The sequence below is a fragment of the Taeniopygia guttata genome, chromosome 1 (genome assembly GCF_048771995.1).
Source record: "Taeniopygia guttata chromosome 1, bTaeGut7.mat, whole genome shotgun sequence".
Classification (NCBI taxonomy): Eukaryota; Metazoa; Chordata; class Aves; order Passeriformes; family Estrildidae; genus Taeniopygia; species Taeniopygia guttata.
Genome location: NC_133024.1, coordinates 47,901,246 through 47,922,543, shown reverse-complemented (window position 1 = coordinate 47,922,543; position 21,298 = coordinate 47,901,246). Strand labels below are relative to the sequence as shown.

The following is a 21,298-nucleotide window of genomic DNA, read 5'->3' as shown; positions in this document are numbered from 1 at the left end:
CCTTGTCACTATAAAGCTCTAGTGTTGATAATGGTTTCTATTTCTCACTCTAAAAAAAAAAAATGTTTTAAAATGTAGAGTGTTGATAACAAGAAAAGAGGATAATACAACTTAATTTCTGTGTTATATTAGCTCCCAGTCCCATCCATCAGCGCTCCCAGTCGTCGGGTTTGGGATCAAGAGGAAGAGCGAAAACGACAGGAAAAATGGCAAAAAGAGCAGGACCGTTTGTTGCAGGTATAATTAATCTTCATAATCGTGGGCTGTCAATCCCCTGTGTGTAGCAACAAGGAAGGTAGCACATGTCTTCTGCAATTGTTCCTACTGATGGCCTGGGGAGACTCTTAGGTGCATTTTCTGGCCTGCACAGTTGCACACAGTAGGAGTTACTCAGAAAAAAGAGGACAATCCTTTAGTGAGCATCATAAAATTAAACAAAAAATGTGTATTCATTACAGCCAGAAGTGCTCAATCTTCTGGGACTGCTGGTATGTTCTTAATGACAACAGAATTTAAAGGATAAGTGAAAAACTAAGGCATCTTCCTTTTTGAATAGGAACTGTATTTTTTCCCCTTAAGGAAACTGCCTCTGGCCTGAGTATTACCTTCAATTAGCAATACTACCTCTCATATATGTAGAGGAGGCAGCCAGTACCTGCCTGCTAGCAATCAGCTAACCAGTTGGAATAACCTGGTTCCCAGGACCTCTGAGTCAGGAAGCTGAATCTGCTAATGCAAAACCACCTTGATAACCAGTAGCTACAGCTGGGATGTTGCAGAGGGAAGGGGCATTGTTTGAAGTCTTAGGATAGCACAAAAAAGCCAAGCATGCATCTCTGCAAAGAGCTCACCTCAGTGAAGTGTAAGCACATTCAACCATGTTCACCAAGGCACATCTCTGCAAATTAAATTAAAGTTTGTTGTCTGAAGTCTGATGGCTAGGAGAGACATCAGTGAAAATATCATTTATTCTGCACAAGAGCTCTTTGGCTGTATTCAGCAGAAAACTGTGATGCCAAAGTACAAGAATAGAATCTCTCTTGCTTTTTGAATGCTTCATCTTTTGTTTTTCCTTGTAGCTTGCAAACTCTGCAGGGCAGCAGCTGTACCTTCCTGAACTTACCTGTGGTCTCTGTTATAGTTTGGATATTCCATTTGATACCTGAAGAGATGGCTCTAAAGAGTGTAAACCTTGGCTCTCCTTTCTTGAGAGCTGACTCGGCCATCTGCCATCACTTTTCTTTGTTTCTCCTTTTTTAGTCCTGAAGTGAAATCCAGGACTATTTGACCAGAGTAATAATGATCTTGCCCTTCCCCATGATCCTAGTAATGAATTTTCAAATAACAAAAAAAGGAAGCAAAGTCTTTCTTTGCTTACTTCCAGCATCTTAGAAGGAACACTTTTGACATCCTTCAATGTTTTGCTTTTCCCAAGATAAAAGTGGTGACTGACAAAACCACCAAAACATTTACTATGTGCTTTAAGCATTACTTTAAGACAGTATATTAATTTCATACCAAACCTAGTCAAAAGACAAATTTCAAGGTTCAGAAATTGTTTTTTGTTTAAGGTAACATTTCAAAAGAATGAGAGATCTTGCTCACTACTTCACTTAGTGATCTCTTTATATTTACCATATTAATGTGCCTAATTCCAAGTTAAATACAACCACTGTGTTTTCCCAGAAATACCTTAGATAGCTGAGGTTTTTTTTGTTCAAATGGTAACTAAACTGGGGGACAAGGACTATGAGATTGGCTTTTGTGAGACTTAGCATGTAATAAGCGTGGAGTCTCAAAAATAAATTACAAAACTCCTTCGGATTGTATTTGAGCCAGGATTTCATTTGTGGCAGACCTAATGTTCTAGTGGAGCCCAGAGATGTTTTTTGTCTGGTCTGTTTGGTCTGTTAAAAAAGCACATTCAATTCCAGTGTACATTTTAGTGAAAGTAAAAAAATGCCATGTTTCTTATTTGCATGTTTAACTTCAATCTAACCTAACAGGAGAAATACCAACGAGAACAAGAGAAACTGAGGGAAGAATGGCTACGAGCTCAGCAAGAAGCAGAAAAAGAGAGCTCCAAGTATTTTGATGAGGTAGGCTGTGAATAAAGCTTTGCTGACTAGTTTCATGAGGCCTTTTTTCCCCTTATACTAGATGCATGCAAGCAGGCAAATAATTAGGTTTTTTTATGTCATTTATCTTCTCATTTTGGAAAGTAAATTCTTGTCCATGACTTGGTAGAAAGAGATTGCAAAAAATGGGATGGAAAGAGTAGGTGGTTTGTATTGAGATATGTTGAATTTGTGTCTTTTCCTTATGAGCTAGTTAGGTAACTAACATGAAAAATATGTTGGCAAAAAGTCACAGCATGTATTAATTATTGTCATCATAAAGGGAGACTTTGGCTGTTTATTTGCCACCTGATGCTACTTGTTGGAGTTCTGCTTCAATACTTTATCAGAAAACATGTTCATAAGTGTCTGGCTTGTTACTGGCAGACAGTTCATTTGATTAATTTACATACCAAATCAACTTTAGATTTCCAGTTACATATTTTAAAACACTGAATGTGTGTAGTTTCTGTAGATGCTGACTTCTGTGCCTGTTGTTTATGTGAAAATGAACAAGTTTTTTCCTGATTATGGGAAGTGTCTGAGGTATCTCTTCTTTACTGCTAAGTGAGTGCTGCCTCAGGCATCCAAAATAGATCAGTTGTGTTTACTCAGTCATGAATAAGTAGACCATAATTTAAGGTTTAGAACTTTAATAAGAAAGATTTTGAGCTATTGGAGGACTTCGTTGTACAAGAATCTAAACCATTTTCTATTTTTTCTGTCATTAGAGGTTTTGATGGACCTGTAAACATTATTTTTTCCCTGCAACCAAAACATCTTTTGACCACTGAAAGGCCTTTTCTCATTTTTGAGAAAAGAATCATAGAGTGATAAGTCTGAGGCTTGACTTTGAAATGGTAGGAGAATGGATGAGAGTGGGAGATTCCTTTGCATGAGGATTCATGTGAAATTCATCGGTCTGATATAGATTGCAGTGTATATCTTTGTGTATACACTCTTAAGTAGGTCTCAGGTTTCTAAGTCAAAACAGTAGGGAGAAATGCTGGGTATCACGGAAGGGTTTGTTTTCCATGGGTATTTAAGTGAGGAAGGGATGGCTTGACATGTAAGTGATACTTTGGAAAGCAGAATGTTTCCCATAGTTGTGGCCATGCTGCCTGTGGTGCTTGCTAAGGCTGGTATGTGGATTGAAGCTCTTGAGTTAGGAGAATGTGAAACCAAACTGTGCCTTGCATCTTGCATTGGAAGTGCCAGGTATGATTTTTATACATTCTTACCTTATAGAATAAATTATCTTTTCTGAGCAATAAGTCTATTTAAAAAATAGGTCCCTTCCCTACAAATATTATTTTTTTTTCCTTTGCTACAGGAGCAGACGGTTCTAACACTAAATACAACATCCATCACTTCTCAGGCTCCACCTGTGTCCAGCTGGAGAGCAAGCCCTGAAGCAAATGCTCCCGAGGAGCCAGAACAAGATGGAGAAAATGAACTGGCAGTGAGCTTGCTGCATGAAGAAGAAGGAAGGAGGAGGCTTCAGGAGGAACAGAGGATCCAGGAAGAAGCAGCCAGGCATTTTGAGCAAGAACAGGAGCTCCAAGAGCTGGAGCTCGAGAGACAACGTAAAGAGAGGGAGCAGCAGCACGCTGAGGAGCAGAGGCAGCAGGCTGAGAAACAGAGGGAGGTGTCAGTGGAGGTGCCTCAGTACCAAAGGTGTGCATTTGCGCTAGGATGTATTTTCTCTTCCTTCTGCAAATTCAAACCTGTTTCTACCAGGGCTGTGTCTGTCCTGAATGTATAAAGATGTTCATGTATGATTCATGCTGCAATCAGTAGGTGCAAAATATTGTAGGATAGTCTTTCTTTCCAAAGACAGAAGGTTCAGGCATAACACAAAGTCCTTCCCCAAGAATCAAGTACTGTATTACCCTACGTCAGCGATTATTTAAATGGGATGTGTAAATACAGTAATTACAGCCAAGTGAAAGAAGATCTGAAGGATTTAATGAGAAAATTTTGTAACAATTGTGCACAGCCCAGTGACTCAACATACAAGGCTTCCAGAAGAAATACCAAGTTAACACTTTTCCAACAAATGTGTGGCTGATTTTTACATATTTCTCTCTCATTTTAATTCAACAGTGTAACAATAAAACTTAATTGCAATTTAACTACTGGGTTAGTTTGTCAGTGAGGGATATCATGCTATATGAGTGAACTGTTACTTCCTTATATATCATAGCCTGTTAGAAACATCCACTGCAAATATATTTTTTTTCTCTCATTACCTTTATTCAACAGTTTGATTTAAAAGCCAAACAAATAAATAAATGCCCACGTATTAGTTCTCAAGTTTGTGTTCCTGCCCAGAAGTTTTTAGACTACTCTTACAGGAGATTAAGCTCTCTGAAACCGATTAAACCAGTAACCTTTCCTTATTTTGTCTCCATTTACCTTACTGCCTTGGGTGTGACTTGTGGCTTCTCTTGAGGTTTTTCTCCTTTTCTTATGTAAGTAATAAGAAATGACTGAAGAGAACACATGGTATCAAGCTAGAACTTAGGAGAAAGTAATTATGATTTTTAAAACTGCATATATTTGCAGAGGAGGTTGTAACACCCAAAGTTACTTTAGTTCAATCTAAATGACTGCTGCTTGATATGCCTGCTGAGCAAAGCAGAGACACAATGCTACAATGACTGAACAGGTTCTTCCTGGCAGCAGAGTCAGGATAACTTTACAATTTTAACTTGTCCCTGTTGCAAGATGATAGGACTTTGTGTGGTAACTTATTAAGCTGCTGTAATATCTGCATATCTAAATCCCTGGTGCACTCTTTAGTCCATGAGGATGTCATTGCTTCTGAGGTTGCTGCCAAAGGATGTGTTTTGCTAAACACGGGTGGTTTTGCTTAATAGTAAAGGAGCAAGTTCAGTGAAACTGGGCTTTAAAATATCTGGTGTTAAATATTTGCTATAAGATGATATCCAAAGATTAGACTTGAAATCTGAAATGTATAAACACCTGCAAAAGCATGATACTTGCTGCAGAGTACACTGAGGGAGGGGACAGGCTAAAGAGTGTTTTCTGTGGAGCTTTGTGAGTTTGTAAACTGCACCTGTACACTCTTATAGAATAAAAATGTAATTTTTAGAGAATTGCTGTGCTTGGATAAAATTTTCCTCCTGGCTTTGAAATGGATGAGATAATCACTGCTGTATACTGATGCTTGTAATTTTTGCAGCATCTTAGTCTTTGGAATTCTTTTAATACATCTGAACTTTCTCAGTTTTCTCTGGGGATACTTACGGTTTGCTCAATTTCTAGATTTTTTTTGATATGTATTTTATCTTTATTTTGCTTCTAGACATTACGAGCGCTATGAAGTATCTAAAACAATAGAGGATCGAGCTGGCCATCCTGTCATTGACAGGTAATAAGAAATTGAATCAATACATAGTTGAAACATCTTTAGCAATTACCATTCTGGCATGCACATGTTTGATTTCCTTGTCACGTCACAAAAATGTAATTTCAGGCAGTTTTTTTGACAACTCTTCTCTTTTTGCCTTCTTTTATTAGTTGTATTTCTGACTGTTAAATTGAGACTCCTTAGAACTTTACTTGTTTGGGTGGGTTTAATTTAAACTGGTTTTTTTTTTTTTTTTCCTTAAGGATCTATTTTGAATATTTCTCTTAGGAACTATTTATGTCTATTTGTGTCTTTTTCTATATATGGACATAATGCTTCTTTTTCTTCCAATAGGCATTATGAGCGTTATGAAGTTTCTAAAACCATTGAGGAGCAACCTGGCCAGGCATTTGCTGACAGGTATGTCCAATATTGAATCTCAGCACTGACTGTAACATCACCGTTTCTTTGTTAGAAAATTTTTAAAATTCTAATAAACTTTAGTCATAGTAGGTAAATGGATACATTGGATTGCTGCTGTGTTTTGCAGTTTTTATGTCATGTTTTCATATTGAAAAAACAAGTGGCCAAACTTTTGTCAAATTATACACTGTGTTGTAAGCAACAGTTAGTCAGTGGGATTCTACAGGGAGAAACGAAATTGTGAGGAGGTAAATATGTGGGTGGTATTAAATTTACCTGGCTGGAAAACAATTTCAGATATCTTGTGGTTGTGTCATAGCATGCTCTACAAACTAAGGTGCAGTCATCCCAATTCAGGTTGTGCAACTTGAGAGAGTAAACAAGAAGGGAAGTAAGAGGCAGCAGCAGCATACTTATCAAGGAGATAGTGCCTGTTACTCCTGTAGTTTACACAAGTTAATTTTAAGGTACCATCTCTTGCTTTATAAATCAAGCATTTGTTTTGCATTGCATCTCACAGTAGTTCTGAAAGATTACTTCTCCTGTGCATTTGATCACTTCTCATAGTTGAAGTGAGCATGCTTCTCTCATATAAAGAGGAACTCCAAAAATTACAAGGTACAATTAATGGATATGTTACTAATGGAAAATCTAGATCTAACTTCAGAAGAAGCATGCACTACATAGTTACATCTTGAATATATATGTGAGGAGGACACTGCTTTTTTCTTCACTACAGGCAGCAGTGAGAGTGTTGCTTCTTCTTAAATAGATAATGAAATAGGTCCACACCATAGAACAGACAGTAAGAACTTAAGGAAGCAAGATGTGATGTAGTCTATGCTTCATTTATGTCCACATAAAGGACAAGACTTTTTCAAAATGTGGTTGTACAGCCAATGCTGTATGTGTAAAACCATTAATGGAGCAGCTTTGAGTTAGGACCAAGCAAAGGATTTCTTTTAAAATCTTTTCTTTGTGAGTTATTTTAAACTAAAATGTTGGCTATGCTACTTGAGACTAATAATATAGCAAAGGTGTTGCTGAAGCTTCTGCTCTGTACTGTCAGAAACCCAACTTTTTGCATTTGTCTCCCTATATATGGCATTTGTTGAATGCCATTACTTGGCTAAAATGCATTAAAAAATTATCCTGCTAGGTATAATCAGTGAACAGTAATTTTTTCCAAAAACTATCTGCATGCAGGGTTTTGAGAAGGTGTTTTACTTATGGTCTAGTAACAGTGCTGAAGGGGTTTCAGTTTCTCCTTAAGCCAAATCAATTGCAAATCTGTTCTGAAAGTTCTCACTTCCTTGTCTGACTATAGTCTTCACAAAGCTTCCACAGGGAAGGATTTGGTTTTTCACATGTTTTTTTTGAAACAACAATGATCAGTTCCTTATACCTGAAGCATTGACAACTTTCAATACAAAATTTTAATTGATGATTATCTATTGAAATTTAAATATTGACTTTTTCTCCCCCTTAGTATCCTCTTGGTCTTTAGTTATTTTTTGCCTCTTGTTTTGGGAGGGATGGTGAAAAAAAGAGGACTGGTTCTATCATCTGCAATGATAAGAGCTTTGTAATGAGGTATTGTAATTAAGATGGATAAATTAATATTTTAATATCCTTAGGAATAAGTCAAAGTCAACTACAGAGCTGAATGAATTCAATACAATCAGAAATGGTAAGTAATGTATAATTTCCATTATATTTAATTTTTTAGGCAGGTAGGGAGGGAGGAGAGTAGGAGAGAAAAAATTAAGATGTGTTCATATAATCATCCTAAGAAAATTAATTTTTAGAGTGCTTTTTGATAGCTGCATTGTAAATTCATACTATGCCCCAATTTAATGAAATTTCAACAGCAAGAGGAAAATCATAAAGTCAACATAAAAGCTGAGGACAAATATGATTCACTACCCTCTTGAAAACAGTGATTACAAATGTCTCTTAAACACCTAATTTTATACCTTAATGCCTAAATTTTAATGACTGATTTTTGCATGAGATCAAATCAATCATGAAGTTATAAAATTGAATATATGTGTCGTTTTGATGCATTGACTCTGTAAACAAAAAAAAACAAAAAACCAAAAAACCAAAAAAACAAAACCCAAAACAAAATACCCTGCACATATCAAGATAATTAATGTATTTAATACAACTCTTTGTCTTCTTAATTTCAGTTAATGTAGTAATAACATAGCAAGAAGTCAGCTCTTGATATGTCACAATGACTTGTGTCCTGGACTCTAGTTCAATTATATGACTTTGGTTATATTAGAGGAATTATGTGCAAAGCAAACAAATTAGTTTTATAAATGTGTTCCAGTAAAAAATGCCTGCAAGCTACTTTTGTGTCAAAAACACAGTTAAAAAAAGTAATCAAAGAAAAGTCGATGTATTAGGGGATATATTGCAGATTTAAAATGTTGCTTTCATACATTAAAGTACTGTCGTTGAAACTGAAGAGAAAGTAAATTTCCACAGTATTTTACAATTATAATCTATAGCAATAAATCCAAGAGTAAATCTACAGTCAGAGCAGCATTTAAAAGGATTGAAATTTCAATTGAATGACTTATTGCTGAGTAATTTTCTTAATTATTTTTACTATAAAGAACACGTACTGGATCTAGGAAATAAAAATTGTTGCCTTCTGATATGTCAACAGCTATTGGAGAAAGATTGCTTATTTCTTTCCCCTTCCCCTTTTTCAAAGACCATCTATACCATATCTTAATTTCAACTCAGTAGGTAACACATAATCCAAATAACTGAAAGATTTCCCTCTCCCTTTTAATACCTAAATAAGCAATATAAAGCAGTGGGTTTAGTGCCTTGAAGAAAGAGAGAAAGAAACTCTTGTAAACAGAGACAATTTACAAGAGTATGAATTCTTAAAGAGAAAGAATGTATCCCATTATTTAACTATGTATTTTATGCATGGTTCAGTTTGTACTGGAGGAAGAGTCCAAATTATGGCTATAAAAGAGGTGAGACCCTTTTAAAAAGAGGGGTGTGTACACACAAATGTCTATGCATATACACTTAGTAAGTGAGGGAGAATGTATTTAAATTAAGCATTATGTAAATGGCTATATTAATGGAAATACAAACAAAAAAAAAATCAGTAATGTTGTATTGATAAGTTTTACTCAGCTGTAAGCGGGAACTGGAAGAACTTGTGAATGGAGTGATGAACCATAGCTCTTGGAATTATAGCCAGAGTGCTGACAGGACGATAACTGCTTTTGTGCCTTGATGTGTCTAGCTGATGTTTGCACATACTGTCTGCACAGGTACCCAGAGCAAGTATTCTGAGAGGTCCTGGAACATGGGTGAGTCACAGAAGAAGTCTCAGAAGGAGCAAAACCTTTCTGCAGCAGAGTTGGAGAGACAGCAAATCCTTCAGGAAATGAGAAAGAAAACATCTCTACACACGGACAGCAGCTGGATTAGGCAGCGCAGTGCCAGTATACATAAGGAGCCCGTTAGTCTGTACAGCAGTAGTATGAGGAGGTAGGAATCACATTAAAAATTAACTCTGTCCCTCATCGTACATTTTTCTTTGGTTATTCTGAACTTTAGCTTGCATTACAGAACATAGAAACAAATTGAGTCTGTGAAATGCCATAAGGTAGACAGCATAGCAGCACAGATAGAAGAAAGTAGCTGTGATTCAGCTGGGATTGAATGGGTTTTTTTACAAGTAAGGAATGTGGGTGTGACCTGTAAATAATTCAGTTGCTTATTTCTTGGTTGGTATAGCAGCAATGGAAATCAATAATGTGCCTTGTCATCAGCAGATGCTTTCAGAATATCAGCATGGCAGCCTGTTTTGGAAATGAATTATTGTGGCTAAGAAGTATACCTTTTTTCAGCACAGAAATATGTCATAAAGTTTGGATAGTTTATTTTTGCTTTATTTAATGTATTACTGTTGGATTTGTCACTTAGGAAACAGCCAAGTTATCAGTCAGGAGAGTGTTTGGTTATTGGGCCAACACCTTGTACCAGGGTGATGCTATCCTGTCCGGGTGGATTGTTATTTTTGATCTGGTATCCCTTGGAGAAAATATAAACAAAGCTGGTATCTGAGGTCTGTTGCTGTACTTGGATTTTGATACAGTTCACTCTGATAAGGCTGCAGTGAAGTGTTTTGCTTTTATTAAGTAGCTGTTAAGTGCCACCTCTTTTGCCTCGCCTATTTTTTACCATGAGAACTATGTCTGGACACAAAGGATAATTTGTTACTCAGTACATGAAGAATATTGCTCAGAGTGATCAAACAAACATTAATCCCGGAAAATATTAAAAATGTGAGGATAATGACTTTCTCTTTAAAAAAACAGGATGTAGCACTGTTGTTCCATCTGTACTGCTGTTTGCATTTGAGGTGCTTGTATCTCTGTTGCAGAGGGGAGTCTTTGGACAATCTTGATTCTTCAGGAATGAGGTCATGGAGGCACCACTCATGGCTGCACCAGTCTGCATCCTCTTCATCTCTATCTTCTAGTCAAGATATTAGTCGCCCGGTATCCACTTCAAACCGAGCCTACATGTGCACTCCTTCCTCCAGCAAAGCACCTCCTGTGGCCACCTCTGTGAGAGCCCCCTCCACGTCCCAGACAGCTCCCCGGGCTCAGTCTCCCCTCTCTGCTTCCCAGTCAGGGTCCCAGACACGCAGCAGGTGAGTGGGTGCCCTTTTTCTGGGAAAATAAAAGTGCTGGATAGCACTAAAGGGCAGACTTTGTGTGCTTACAGCAGTATTCTTGCCCATAACATCGATTAACAAGTACCTGGAGTGTCCCCTGGAGGGGACAGTGGAAGTAGGGGCTGGTATTACCTCCCTGCTCCAGTCACTCAGAAAATTCCCCAGGTTTGTCATCACTGTTTGACATTGGTTAAAAAAACAAAGGAACTTGAATAATCAATCTGCAGTCTCCAAGCTGTGTGTTGGTTACCAAAATGATTAGCAAAAGCCTGTTCCAGATGGCATTTCTGACATTTATTTTGCCTGGTTTGTTTTAACAAAAGATTCCTGAAACCCACGCTTTATGACCCTCATCTTGGTCTCTCCTCCTCACTTCCTGGCATGTGGACAATATCATCTTGAGGAGCGCTCAGGAATGCTCATAACCCATGGCCCTGGAGAATTACAGAGTAGGATGTTGATTTTAATCTAGAAGGAGAAAGCAAGAATTGCAACATATTTTGAAACAAAAATGGAATTCAGCTGTGGTAGGGTAGATAACTCTGCTGTTTTATGTACTTAAAACATTTTAAAAATACCTTGGGATAGCACTCCAGAGAATCATCCCACACAGAATAACATGTGTTATAAATAACAACAGTGAATACTACTTCACTAGCTCTTACACTCTCAGTCACTTAATGATAAATTGGCCCAAATTTTTTTTTAAACTAGTCTTTTACATTCTTTATGATGTAAGAAAATTACCTTCTTAACCCTATTTGCTTATCTCATTCTCACTTCCATTTGCTAACACCTTGGTAGATCTATGGAAACTGACCTCCATATAGCTTATGTTCAAAGAGTTAACATAATACTTTATGTCTAGGACTACCCTTCTTTTTCCTAACAAGGTGCAGATGGTGGGACTTGGAAGGGGTGCTTTCTAAAACTTAGCCTTCTGGATAGTTCCCCACAACTAAGAAGACAGGAGCACAAAACCTTTGGTCTTACTCTCCAAACTTAACAGTACCCTTTTTTTTTTTTTTTTTTTTTAAGAAGGTATTTTATACAATGAAATATGTGCCAAGAATGTGACAAAATTTCTTAACTTGTTCCTATGTAAATTTGATCTACATTATAACACTTCAGCTTTTCATGGCTTTCAGATCTACTCTAAATAATATTAATTTTCAGTTTATTTTCCCCAAGCAGCTTAATAGTCCAGTTTTTACCCATGTGCTTTTTATTTTTAATCTCAAAATGTATTTGATAACTCTTCTTTGTCTTTTAAGCATTTTCAAGCTGGTTTTAAGGTTTTTCATTCTATATTTAGGTCAGTCAGTGGGAAGAAAATCTGTTCATACTGTAATAACATTCTGGGCAAAGGAGCAGCCATGATCATTGAATCTCTTGGTCTTTGTTATCATTTACATTGCTTTAAGGTGAGAGCTGGGAGTCACATCATGAAGGAGCAGGAACTAATCAGGAGCACGCATGGCTACTCAGTGTTATGCTCACAGGGGTTCTTACTAATCACCTGCTTTGCCTTCTACTATTGACAGCTGGTGCATGCGTATTTCCATGAGGCAGTCCCATTTGCAGGCATTTAGCACTCGACTCTAGAAGTGTTTCTTAAATTCCAGAGTTAACAACTCAGACTTTGAAAAGCACGATGAGCACATGGACTGTGAGATCAAAGATTTCCTTCTTCGAATAGGTGGCAAAATATCAGAAAATGCTGAACTACTTCTCCCAAAGAAAGCAGCTCCTCTAAAAAAAAAAAAAAAATCTCAGCCTGGACCCTGGCAATTAAATAATTTAAAATGACCCATCCTTTCTAAGCTCACCTTAGCAGACAGTGTTCATGTAGTGTTTTCCAAGTATAGGCAAGTTGGAAGAGTTCAAAGGGGCAGGATAAAACCCAGAAAAAACCAACTACTCAGCCCTAGTCACCAACTAAATGTACTAGGTCATGCCCAGCAGTGAGACCTAGACCTACTCACATGATTTCCCATCAGCTTGGGGCATTTGCAGAGCTGAAAGAATAAATATTTGCCTGCAAAACACAGCAAAGTAGTCCCATTCCCCTCCCATCAGACTAGATGTGGAATTAGACTATGACTTGGAAGTGCTGTTGGACCCTACTTCTTCCCTGACTTCAAGAAAGAGATTTCTGTGTGTAGCTCAGAACACTTGTCTTCTGTGCCCAGCTCAAGTGCATTACCTGGAGCATTACTAAGGATTGACTCCAAGCTCTTCCTGGTTCTGCCTCCCTGAGCAGGAGAGACAGGACTAATCCACAGTGATCCATTGCCATTCCCTTTTCTGCAGGACATGATTCTTTGTGAGACAATTCACCTGTAGCTCATAAACCTACATGAGAAAATATCAAGTTTCTGTTTTTCAAATTTCTGAAAATTAATGAGCTGTTGAACAGACTGCCATCCAAAAGATTCATTACTTGGTTAAGCTGGGAAACTATCTGTCCTTCATAAATTCAGTAAGGGGCAGTATTATGTTTTGGATTACATTCCTTCCAGATGTGTTCTATATTCACAGCAAGTACATGCTTCACTACCATAGCTAAATAGTTTAATGTTAGCATGGAAGTGGTCAAGCCCCTTACGTGTTTATGCAAGAAAAATTAGATCAGCCCCATCTCTCCAAATCAGAACTTGTTTCGATGATGCAAACCCAGGAAATTGGGAGTGCCTGAGCATTTTCTGCTTCGAGTGCCAAGGGACTGAGGACACCAGCAGTGTGTAGTGCCGCATGGAAATCTGCAAGTAGCACACCCAGGTGTTCTGTGCCAAAATTCCTGTTGCCATCTAGAGAACAAATTTTTTTTTGTGCCAAACCAGTTTTATTTTTCAGAGAAACCCCAGTTCAAATTAGATTTAATGAACTAATCTCTAAAAACTGTCTGCTTTATGTTTGCTTACTTGGTGTATCTCTGCTATTCGTTGTCCAGTGGTCGCTTTAAAATACTTCCTCAGAGCTGGTTGCATTTTGATCTACTAATCGTTGTACAATTGCTTCTAGTGATTGTGGGGTTATGGTTCAGCCTTTGTTGAGCATAATCTGAGCTGCTTTTGAACAGCACTTTTGTTTCTTAGTATTTTGGAAGGAGTTACTAATTATTCATGTGTGATACAGTGTGTTGCCTGTGGATGCGACCTTGGTGGATCCCGCTCTGGAGCTGAAGTCAGGATCCGAAACAACAAACTCTTCTGCAACGACTGCTATATCAGATTTAAAAGTAAGGCAATCCATCTGCATGTGCATGACTGTAGTTCTTCTCTGTGCTGTACAACCTCAAGTGTTTGCACAGCTGAGCCACTTGATAGCTTTCATGTTTAGCTTTAAGTTAGTGAATAGGTTCAGCAAGGTTTGATTGCCAGTTTCTGTCTTTTGTAGGGTAGTCATTCCTTACTTTTAACTCGCTGGTAGCTGATTTTACCAACTTGTTATTACTCAGTTTCAAGCAGACAGCATGGTATAGTCATCTTCCTTCCTTTATAGGTTTGAGAAAGTGGTGTCAAGGAGCTGTCAGGTGCTAAACAGGCTTCTCTTGATAACAGAGAAGCCTTTTTGAAAAAGTGCCTGCATTTTCTTAAAAAGTAAGCTAAAATAGGTATTTAATTCAGTCCTAATACATACCTGGAAAGTAATTCGTTTATCTTGTGCAGGTGGCACAAATGCTGGTTTCTTTTTGTGATGCTATTATTATTGGAATTATAGGTCTGTAATTGGTTATTCATTTAGGTACAAGTTCAGGAGGAATTGATTTACTTACAGATCTTAATTAAAAGGTGCAGTATAATTTTTTTCCTTCTTATGGTTTGCAGAATTCTGATTTACTGGAGCATGATGTTAAGGCTTTGTGTAGTGGTATTTAGGTCTTTTTTTCTGCTGTCATAGATGATGGTAGACAACTTCCTAATTTTGATAAGTGTTAGGCTCTTTTTTTATGTAGAAAATGTGGAATTCTATAGGATGATAAAAATCAGAGAAGGGAAATATTTTCTGAATTGCTTCCTAGAAAAATGTCCATGATTCTTTATGAGCCCAGCATATTTTTTTCACGGTAGATCAGAAGGCAGTGAAGGGAACGGGATATTCATGATACAGTGTTTGAGCAGGACCTGGGCAGATGCTGGCTGTGAAACCTAGCTCAGAAAAAGAGAAGCTCTGCATCTGATGCTGTTGCTGTTTGCAGGCTTTTTTTGACTTCCATGAAGTCACAGAAATGATGATGGGGTACCCGAGCTAAAGCCAGAAAGCGCAACACCTCGTGAGGGTAATAGCGCATTCACAGAGGCTAATGTGATCAGTGGAAGGAGGAAGAGAATCACTCCCTTCCATCTGCAAGTGATCCAGGGCACTGGGTCATGCCATGTCTAATTTAATGTTTGGAGAATGTATCTCCTTGTTGATGGCAAGACTACACTGAAGTGATTGTGTTCCTATTTGAAGCACCCAAATGTGTGAGAGATTCACTCTGGAGCTTGCTCACATTTTTTCCTCTGTCTTTTCTTTTTGGGGGAAATATTGCTGGGCGAGTTGGATAAGTAATTTTATTATGGATGAATTGCTATTTAGTCTCTCTTTGACGTTACAGCCCATAAAGTCACAGCAGTGCCTTTCAGAAGCAGAGCTGATCTGTGAGGAAACATTTCTATTCCCTTCCCTTCAGACTGCATCTACTTGGGCCAGTGGGCACCTCAAAACATAATTGTATGAGATACAAGTAAAATCAGGAGTTGTAAGAACTTATAGGTACAGAACACAATATTCAAACTAGTGATTAGTAATTGAAATCAGCTATTTGAATAATACAAAAACTAGCTATGCAATTACTGCAGTGAATGTATTGGCAGCACAGCACTGGCCTGAAATGTGAATTACTATTTTTTGCAGTTGGCATTTGACATCAACCTGGCTAATTATTTGTTAGTTGGGAATGTGAGTATGTTGGCTAAAAGGTTTGATAAACCATAGGGTTATTAATATTCACTTTGCAGTTTGATATAATTTTATGTGATATTTCTGCACATTTTTGTGATAATTCTGTGGTTTAAACTTGGAACGTTCTAGTGAAACATCACTGTATTGGCAGAAACCTACAAAAATATACAGAGAGGATAAAAAAGTTCTTTATATTGTTACAGCTATTTAGCAAATTTTAATTCATTATTAAAGGGTAAATTTAGAAAAACCATCACTTTGTCTCTGTGCTAATACTAAAAATAAATTAAATAAATTAAAAATAATTCTTAAAAATTTGGTAAGGTGCATGTTCTGTGGAATATGACTTGGCCTGAAATACTTGCAGTGCTATAATTGGATTAAACTCAAAGTTGTGTTGTTCATTAAATTTGGATTGCTTAATTCAGAATGTATATATTAGTATGTTACCATTTGCAATAAGTATTTGAAACTTTAAAATGTTTTTGACTATTAAGTGACTGTTTTAAACTTTAATATTGTGATTGTTGTCACAAAAGTTCTTCAGTAACTAGACTTTGCTTACAGTTTCTCTTGTCTCTCTCTAACAGCTGGACAACCAACCTCCATGTGAAGCAAATGAAGATATGAAACCACTGTTGCAGATACAAGAAGAGGTGATTGCTGCTGATGTAGATCTATAAATATATATATTGTGTGTATGTGTGGTTTTTTTCTAAGAGTAACTCATGCTTGTCTAGTCTTCATAGCAATACCTTGTATTCTTCATGTAACTATTTTTATTTATAAGAAAGTAATTGCAGTAAGGAAATGGCTGGGAAAAATGCTTTCACATTTTCAGCTTCAAGTACTGAGAGCACAAGAGAGAATAAGTATATTTTCCATAATAACTTCAAAATATTTTTGAGACTTATAATCAACTAGTTGACTTTCCAATGGTATATGAAAAGGGTATTTTGTTTCTAAGCTCTTGAAATGAGCATTAGAGAAATAGCTAATATAAATATATATTTGCAATTGCTGTCTTTATTTTTGACATATACTGAAAGTTAATTCTCTAGGTTAATATGAAGCTGCATTTAAATGCACACAAATGTGTTTGCTTTCCATATGCTGGTTTCTAAAATCATGTGCTTTTTTGAAACCTAAATACAAAGAATAATCTATTTGCTCAGTGGTGTTGGCATAATATTCTGTGGAATCCAGTTAAGAGAGAGAGTTTTCCTTTCCCATTTGGAAATGTAACTATCACTCTTTCCTCTGCAAACTGAGTGGAGAATGGTTGTTGAATTATCATATATTTGTAAATAAAAACCTGATGTTGCATTTATTAGAAGTTTTTGTCCTTTCTGTTCAGCTAAACATGTCTAAGGTAGTGTGTAGAAACATTAAATTGTTTGATTTTCATCTTGGGAAAAATATTTGTTCTGACAGGCTTAAGTTGTTCACATAAATATATGCAAGAACAGTTCTTCATTTTCTCTCTTTCTTTGTAGTCAATGTCAAAGTCTCTGTACAGTTTTTTCATCAAGTTCCTCATTCTATTTCCCTTGAGCATTCAGAGAATGTGGTGAGTGATGAGACTATATGCCCAACCCTGAAAAAACATTGAAAGAAGTGGATGTTCCTCAAAATTTCTCTGCTATTGCTAGAAATGAAGTGCTGAAAATGTTTTGGGTTAGGTTCTGCCTCTCCTGAAAGCACAACTGGAATGTGCACTATGTCTCAGTGGTGGCTTCCAAATTGTTCTGGTCAGTGGCTTCTCCAAATCCTTTCATACCCAGTTATGAACCCTTCTGTGTCCATATTGCTGGAAGCAGTGGGAAAAAAAAAAAAAATAGGTTGTGGATCAGAGGAATCTGGGGGAGTGTTTTGTGGGTAAAACTGAGGAAGAGGAAGCTGGCAGGTGTAGGAGGGGTCTTGAGTGTGAGCTTGTATATGGTACCATGAACAGCTGCAGTGAGGCTGCCAGGTAGCTTAGGGTGCTCCTTGCTCTCAGGGATGGTGTGTAGGAGAGCTCAGAGATTGGGAAGAGATTGTGGCTATGATAGCTGAGGGTAACAAAGGAAGATGGTGCTGTTTTGGTACAGTGGGAGAACTTCACCTGTGCCCCTGTAGTTTCTCCGGCTTGTAACTGGATGCTGCTTGTTGAATTACAAAGTGCCAAACATGATTTTTACTTTTTGTTTTAAAAATTAACATATAAAATCTAAAATGTCTTATCAGCCAAACTTGACTCTGGCCTTTGGTATTCAGTTAAAGACTGGTAAAGGTGTTTAATTTGGCTTTTACTGTTGTGGTAAGTAATCACATGATAGACCACAGACGACAGCACTGTGATATGAAGACCCTAGTCGTCAAGTACAGACTGTGGAGGAATAGTGCCTGTTCACACAGCTCTCTGGAGTCCTCTCTGCTGCTTGTGGAAGAAGCTTGCTTCCCTGAAAGCTGTTCAGAATCTAATTTAGGTACTGGGCAAATATGGCTTTCTCTTAAGGCACATACCTTGGGTGGATATGGTATGGATGGCCTTCAACATGGTAGTTTTCAGACTTCATTTATTGTAGGCAGCATCTGCAATAATGAACCAATGAAGCACTGTCCCCTGGCCCCCAAATTCCAGATACATACAGTCTCCACTACCAGCCCTGAAATACACTGAGAGACTCTTTTTTTTGGTCACAAGTCAAAGTTTCTCAGCCTGTAACCAATGAATTTATCTTAGCCTGTCCATGACTCCCCCTGTCTCAACACTGTGTTATACAGCAAAACTCTAATAAAATTTAGGGATGGTGATGCTGTTTTTTGCATCTTGAGCCCAGTCATGTTTCCCTGGCTGTGGGAATCATTTGGGCGTGGAAATTGGCTGGTGGTGAAAAATGGAAGGAGAGAAAATTCTGCAGTCTGTGGTCTGCAGTGCTGCCTGGCTCATGTCCCGCAGCCTGGAGTGGTATGCTCTGAGCCAGGCTGGCTTTTCTTAGATGGTGTCAAGTACTTCCATGCAGGGTCCAATTTCATTTTCCCACAAAATATCTGCAAAAAGGTGGGGTTATTTCATTAGCTTGCTTGTGCACAAATGAATGGGATTTCAAATTTAGTGGGCCTCAAAGTGCTGAAATTGAAAGTCTTCAAGAGTTGAAGCTGAGTTTCCACCCATGATAAATTCCTGGGTTTTAAACAAGGCTCCTTCAAATCTGCATTTGTTAATTCACATTGGTAAATGTTAGTAACAAAAATTCCTTTGTCCCCTCCTTCCCTTGGAGGGGAACAGGCATTGCAACCTAATGAATGTTGTATTTGTCTGTTTTGATCCTTGCTGAAGTATTTGGAGCATGTTGAGCTCTCAAGTTCAGCAAACCTGGTTACTGACACAAGATGGCAGTGTGGAAGTGCACCTTGCACATTAAAAAAACCATTTCCGTGATTGTAATCTCATGTAAAGGGTTTTAGTGTTTGCTAAATTATGCTAAAGTTGTGATGTAAGAGAACTTTGTCTTAATCTTGGCCCTTTCTTCCCACCTGGCATCATGGAGATATGATGTGCAGCTGAATCTGAGACATCTTGGGTTCTTTTTGTTTGTTTTTTTTTTCCTATTTCATTAATTAGCTGCTGCTTAAAGCACTACAAGGTAGGGATTGTGGTAAAGAGAACAATGAAATAGATGATTTCTAGTGGAGGTTTTTGCTGTATATTGTTGGAGTCTTTTTTAAGGTAATGTTCAAGGAAGAAGAACCAATTGGTCTCTCAGTTCATCAGCTGCAGAATTGCTGTTTAAAGTTTCAGCCCTCAAAGGCATGGGTGTACAGGAGAGCTGGAACTCTGCACTGCTGCTAAACTCTGAGTACATTTAGGGCTGTGTGCTCTGTTCAGTACTCCCAGGTGCAGTGTGCTGCTTGGGGTGTTGTTGTCTGGGACATCTACCCAGGGCTGGTCTGGATAAGGTGCAAGCCTGGGAGATACTCATGCAGCTGCCAGGGCAGGTTCTGCAGGGTGCTGTGGTACTGTGCTGTTGAGAGGGCAGCAGAGATGTACGTGTTAACAACTGAATGTACATCAGCTGCTTGCAGCCAGTGGTGCAGAGGTGTGATTCCATGGGCTGGTGAGAACATGCCCACTGTTAGGTGAGGTGTTTGGCTGTCCAAGCTTCACTGACATCAACAGACATGCAGCCTGTGGCTCACATGTAGACACCTGCATTATTGTACACCTGTTTATTTAATGCTTTTTTGGCTTAAAAAAAAAAAATCTGGAATTATCTGAGAACTCTTGAAATCTCCCCTCTCTTTAGGCTTGCAGGCTGTCAGCTAATAACTAACTGCAGTGTACATTTGAATGCAGCTTTGGAACCGAGTGGTCTATGGGTAACAGCTCTGTCACAGGTCAAGGTTTAGATAGAGTGGCACTTCAAAAATATAAAATGTTTTCACTGTGGGCTATGTCTAGTACACAAGAACAAATCAAGCATCTTGGAGTACATTTCAAGGTATTGCATATGTTTTTAGTTTTTATGAGAGTTTCTTTTAGAGCTTTATAACAGGAAATTTGTCAGAAATTTCTGCATTAATTACCTATGAGTTCACCTGTTCAGGCAAGCTGTCACACCACAGGCAGTGCTGATCAGTGGCAGGATTTATGCAGCAAAGCCCATTTTTCAAACCTGATGTCTGAGTTTGAAGTTCACACTGACCTCAGAAATGGTCAGAGCCAGTCTTGTTATTTTCAGTAAAATACTTTTCAGGTGAATCCCAAGGGAGAGTTCAGTGATAAGTTCAACGCTTCCCTTAGGTAATAGTTGTAACTGCATGGCCCAAGTTTGTCACTTAAGGAGGGGGAAAGTGTTTGAAATCTGACAACGTGAGCTCAATGTGAAAGGTGGTATGCTTGCAGCAGTGTTTTAAGTTCCAACCAATCATTTTTAATGGATTAGCAAAACCTGTGCTATGGCTGTAATGGAAGGCTTATTAGCAGCAGGCATAATTACACAAAAGAGCAGCTTCATGCTGGAAGCACTTTAGCATTTTCATTTTAGCTCCATGCTTCTTGGTAGCTAGGGGCACCAACATAAAACAACATATGAGGATGATGTAAAGTGCTTCCTCTCAAAAGGGATGCTCTAGGTTGAACAGTAGGGTATCAGTTTATTAAAACTGCAGATTTTTTTTAATTGGTTCAACCAACTTGAAACAAACTTGCCAGTTAAATACCTGCTGCAGGCAGCAAACACTCCAAAGGTCTGCCTTATTGTGCAGTGGGAATTACTGGGTTCTCCTTAACAGTTGATATTGTATAAAGAACAAAAACACTTTTAAAAAATCATGTACAAGTGTGTATGTACCTACAGTTTCTCTTTACTGTTTGCAATAGAAGAAATAAAAAGCTCAGGCCATCAAATGGGCAGTTCATGAGCACAACCCTGTGAGAGCAGGCCTGTGTTTGGCACAGTGTGCCCTCCTAAATGACTTTCTGCAAGTACCTGGCCAAGAGCAAGTGTTTCTGATTCCCTGAACTGGAATTTGCTCTCGTCCTCCGGCACTTAACCAGATGTGCCATTTATTGCTGCTCCAACTGCATGTGACCTTTCTGTGCTGGAAATTCAGAGACATCAGGGTCAGACCAGGCTACTGCAATATTTGGTCTGCCTGTATTGCTACAAAGTTCAGAATCTCTCATCCAACAACTCCCATATTGAACACAACTGTGTGAACAGT

At 38.1% G+C, this 21,298-nt stretch overlaps 1 protein-coding gene across 39 annotated transcripts in view; it reads left to right on the top strand.

The window, feature by feature from the left end:
- Nucleotides 1–16,919, top strand: part of LMO7 (LIM domain 7) — a 132,284-nt gene extending 115,365 nt beyond the window's left edge. For 10 of the 39 annotated variants that reach the window (XM_030271027.4, XM_072928052.1, XM_032747946.3 and 7 more), the window contains 11 exons: nt 133–237; nt 2,007–2,099; nt 3,451–3,794; nt 5,449–5,514; nt 5,848–5,913; nt 7,554–7,606; nt 9,225–9,444; nt 10,343–10,615; nt 11,955–12,063; nt 13,778–13,880; nt 16,180–16,919. In XM_030271027.4, coding sequence (XP_030126887.4) covers nt 133–237; nt 2,007–2,099; nt 3,451–3,794; nt 5,449–5,514; nt 5,848–5,913; nt 7,554–7,606; nt 9,225–9,444; nt 10,343–10,615; nt 11,955–12,063; nt 13,778–13,880; nt 16,180–16,202 — 1,455 coding nt within the window. In that variant the 3' untranslated portion in view covers nt 16,203–16,919. Of the gene's footprint in view, nt 1–132; nt 238–2,006; nt 2,100–3,450; nt 3,795–5,448; nt 5,515–5,847; nt 5,914–7,553; nt 7,607–9,224; nt 9,445–10,342; nt 10,616–11,954; nt 12,064–13,777; nt 13,881–14,386; nt 14,663–16,179 lie in introns of those variants that run through there. The other 29 variants (XM_072928039.1, XM_072928042.1, XM_072928040.1 and 26 more) reach the window with 12 other exon arrangements.
- Nucleotides 16,920–21,298: the final 4,379 nt, after the last annotated feature.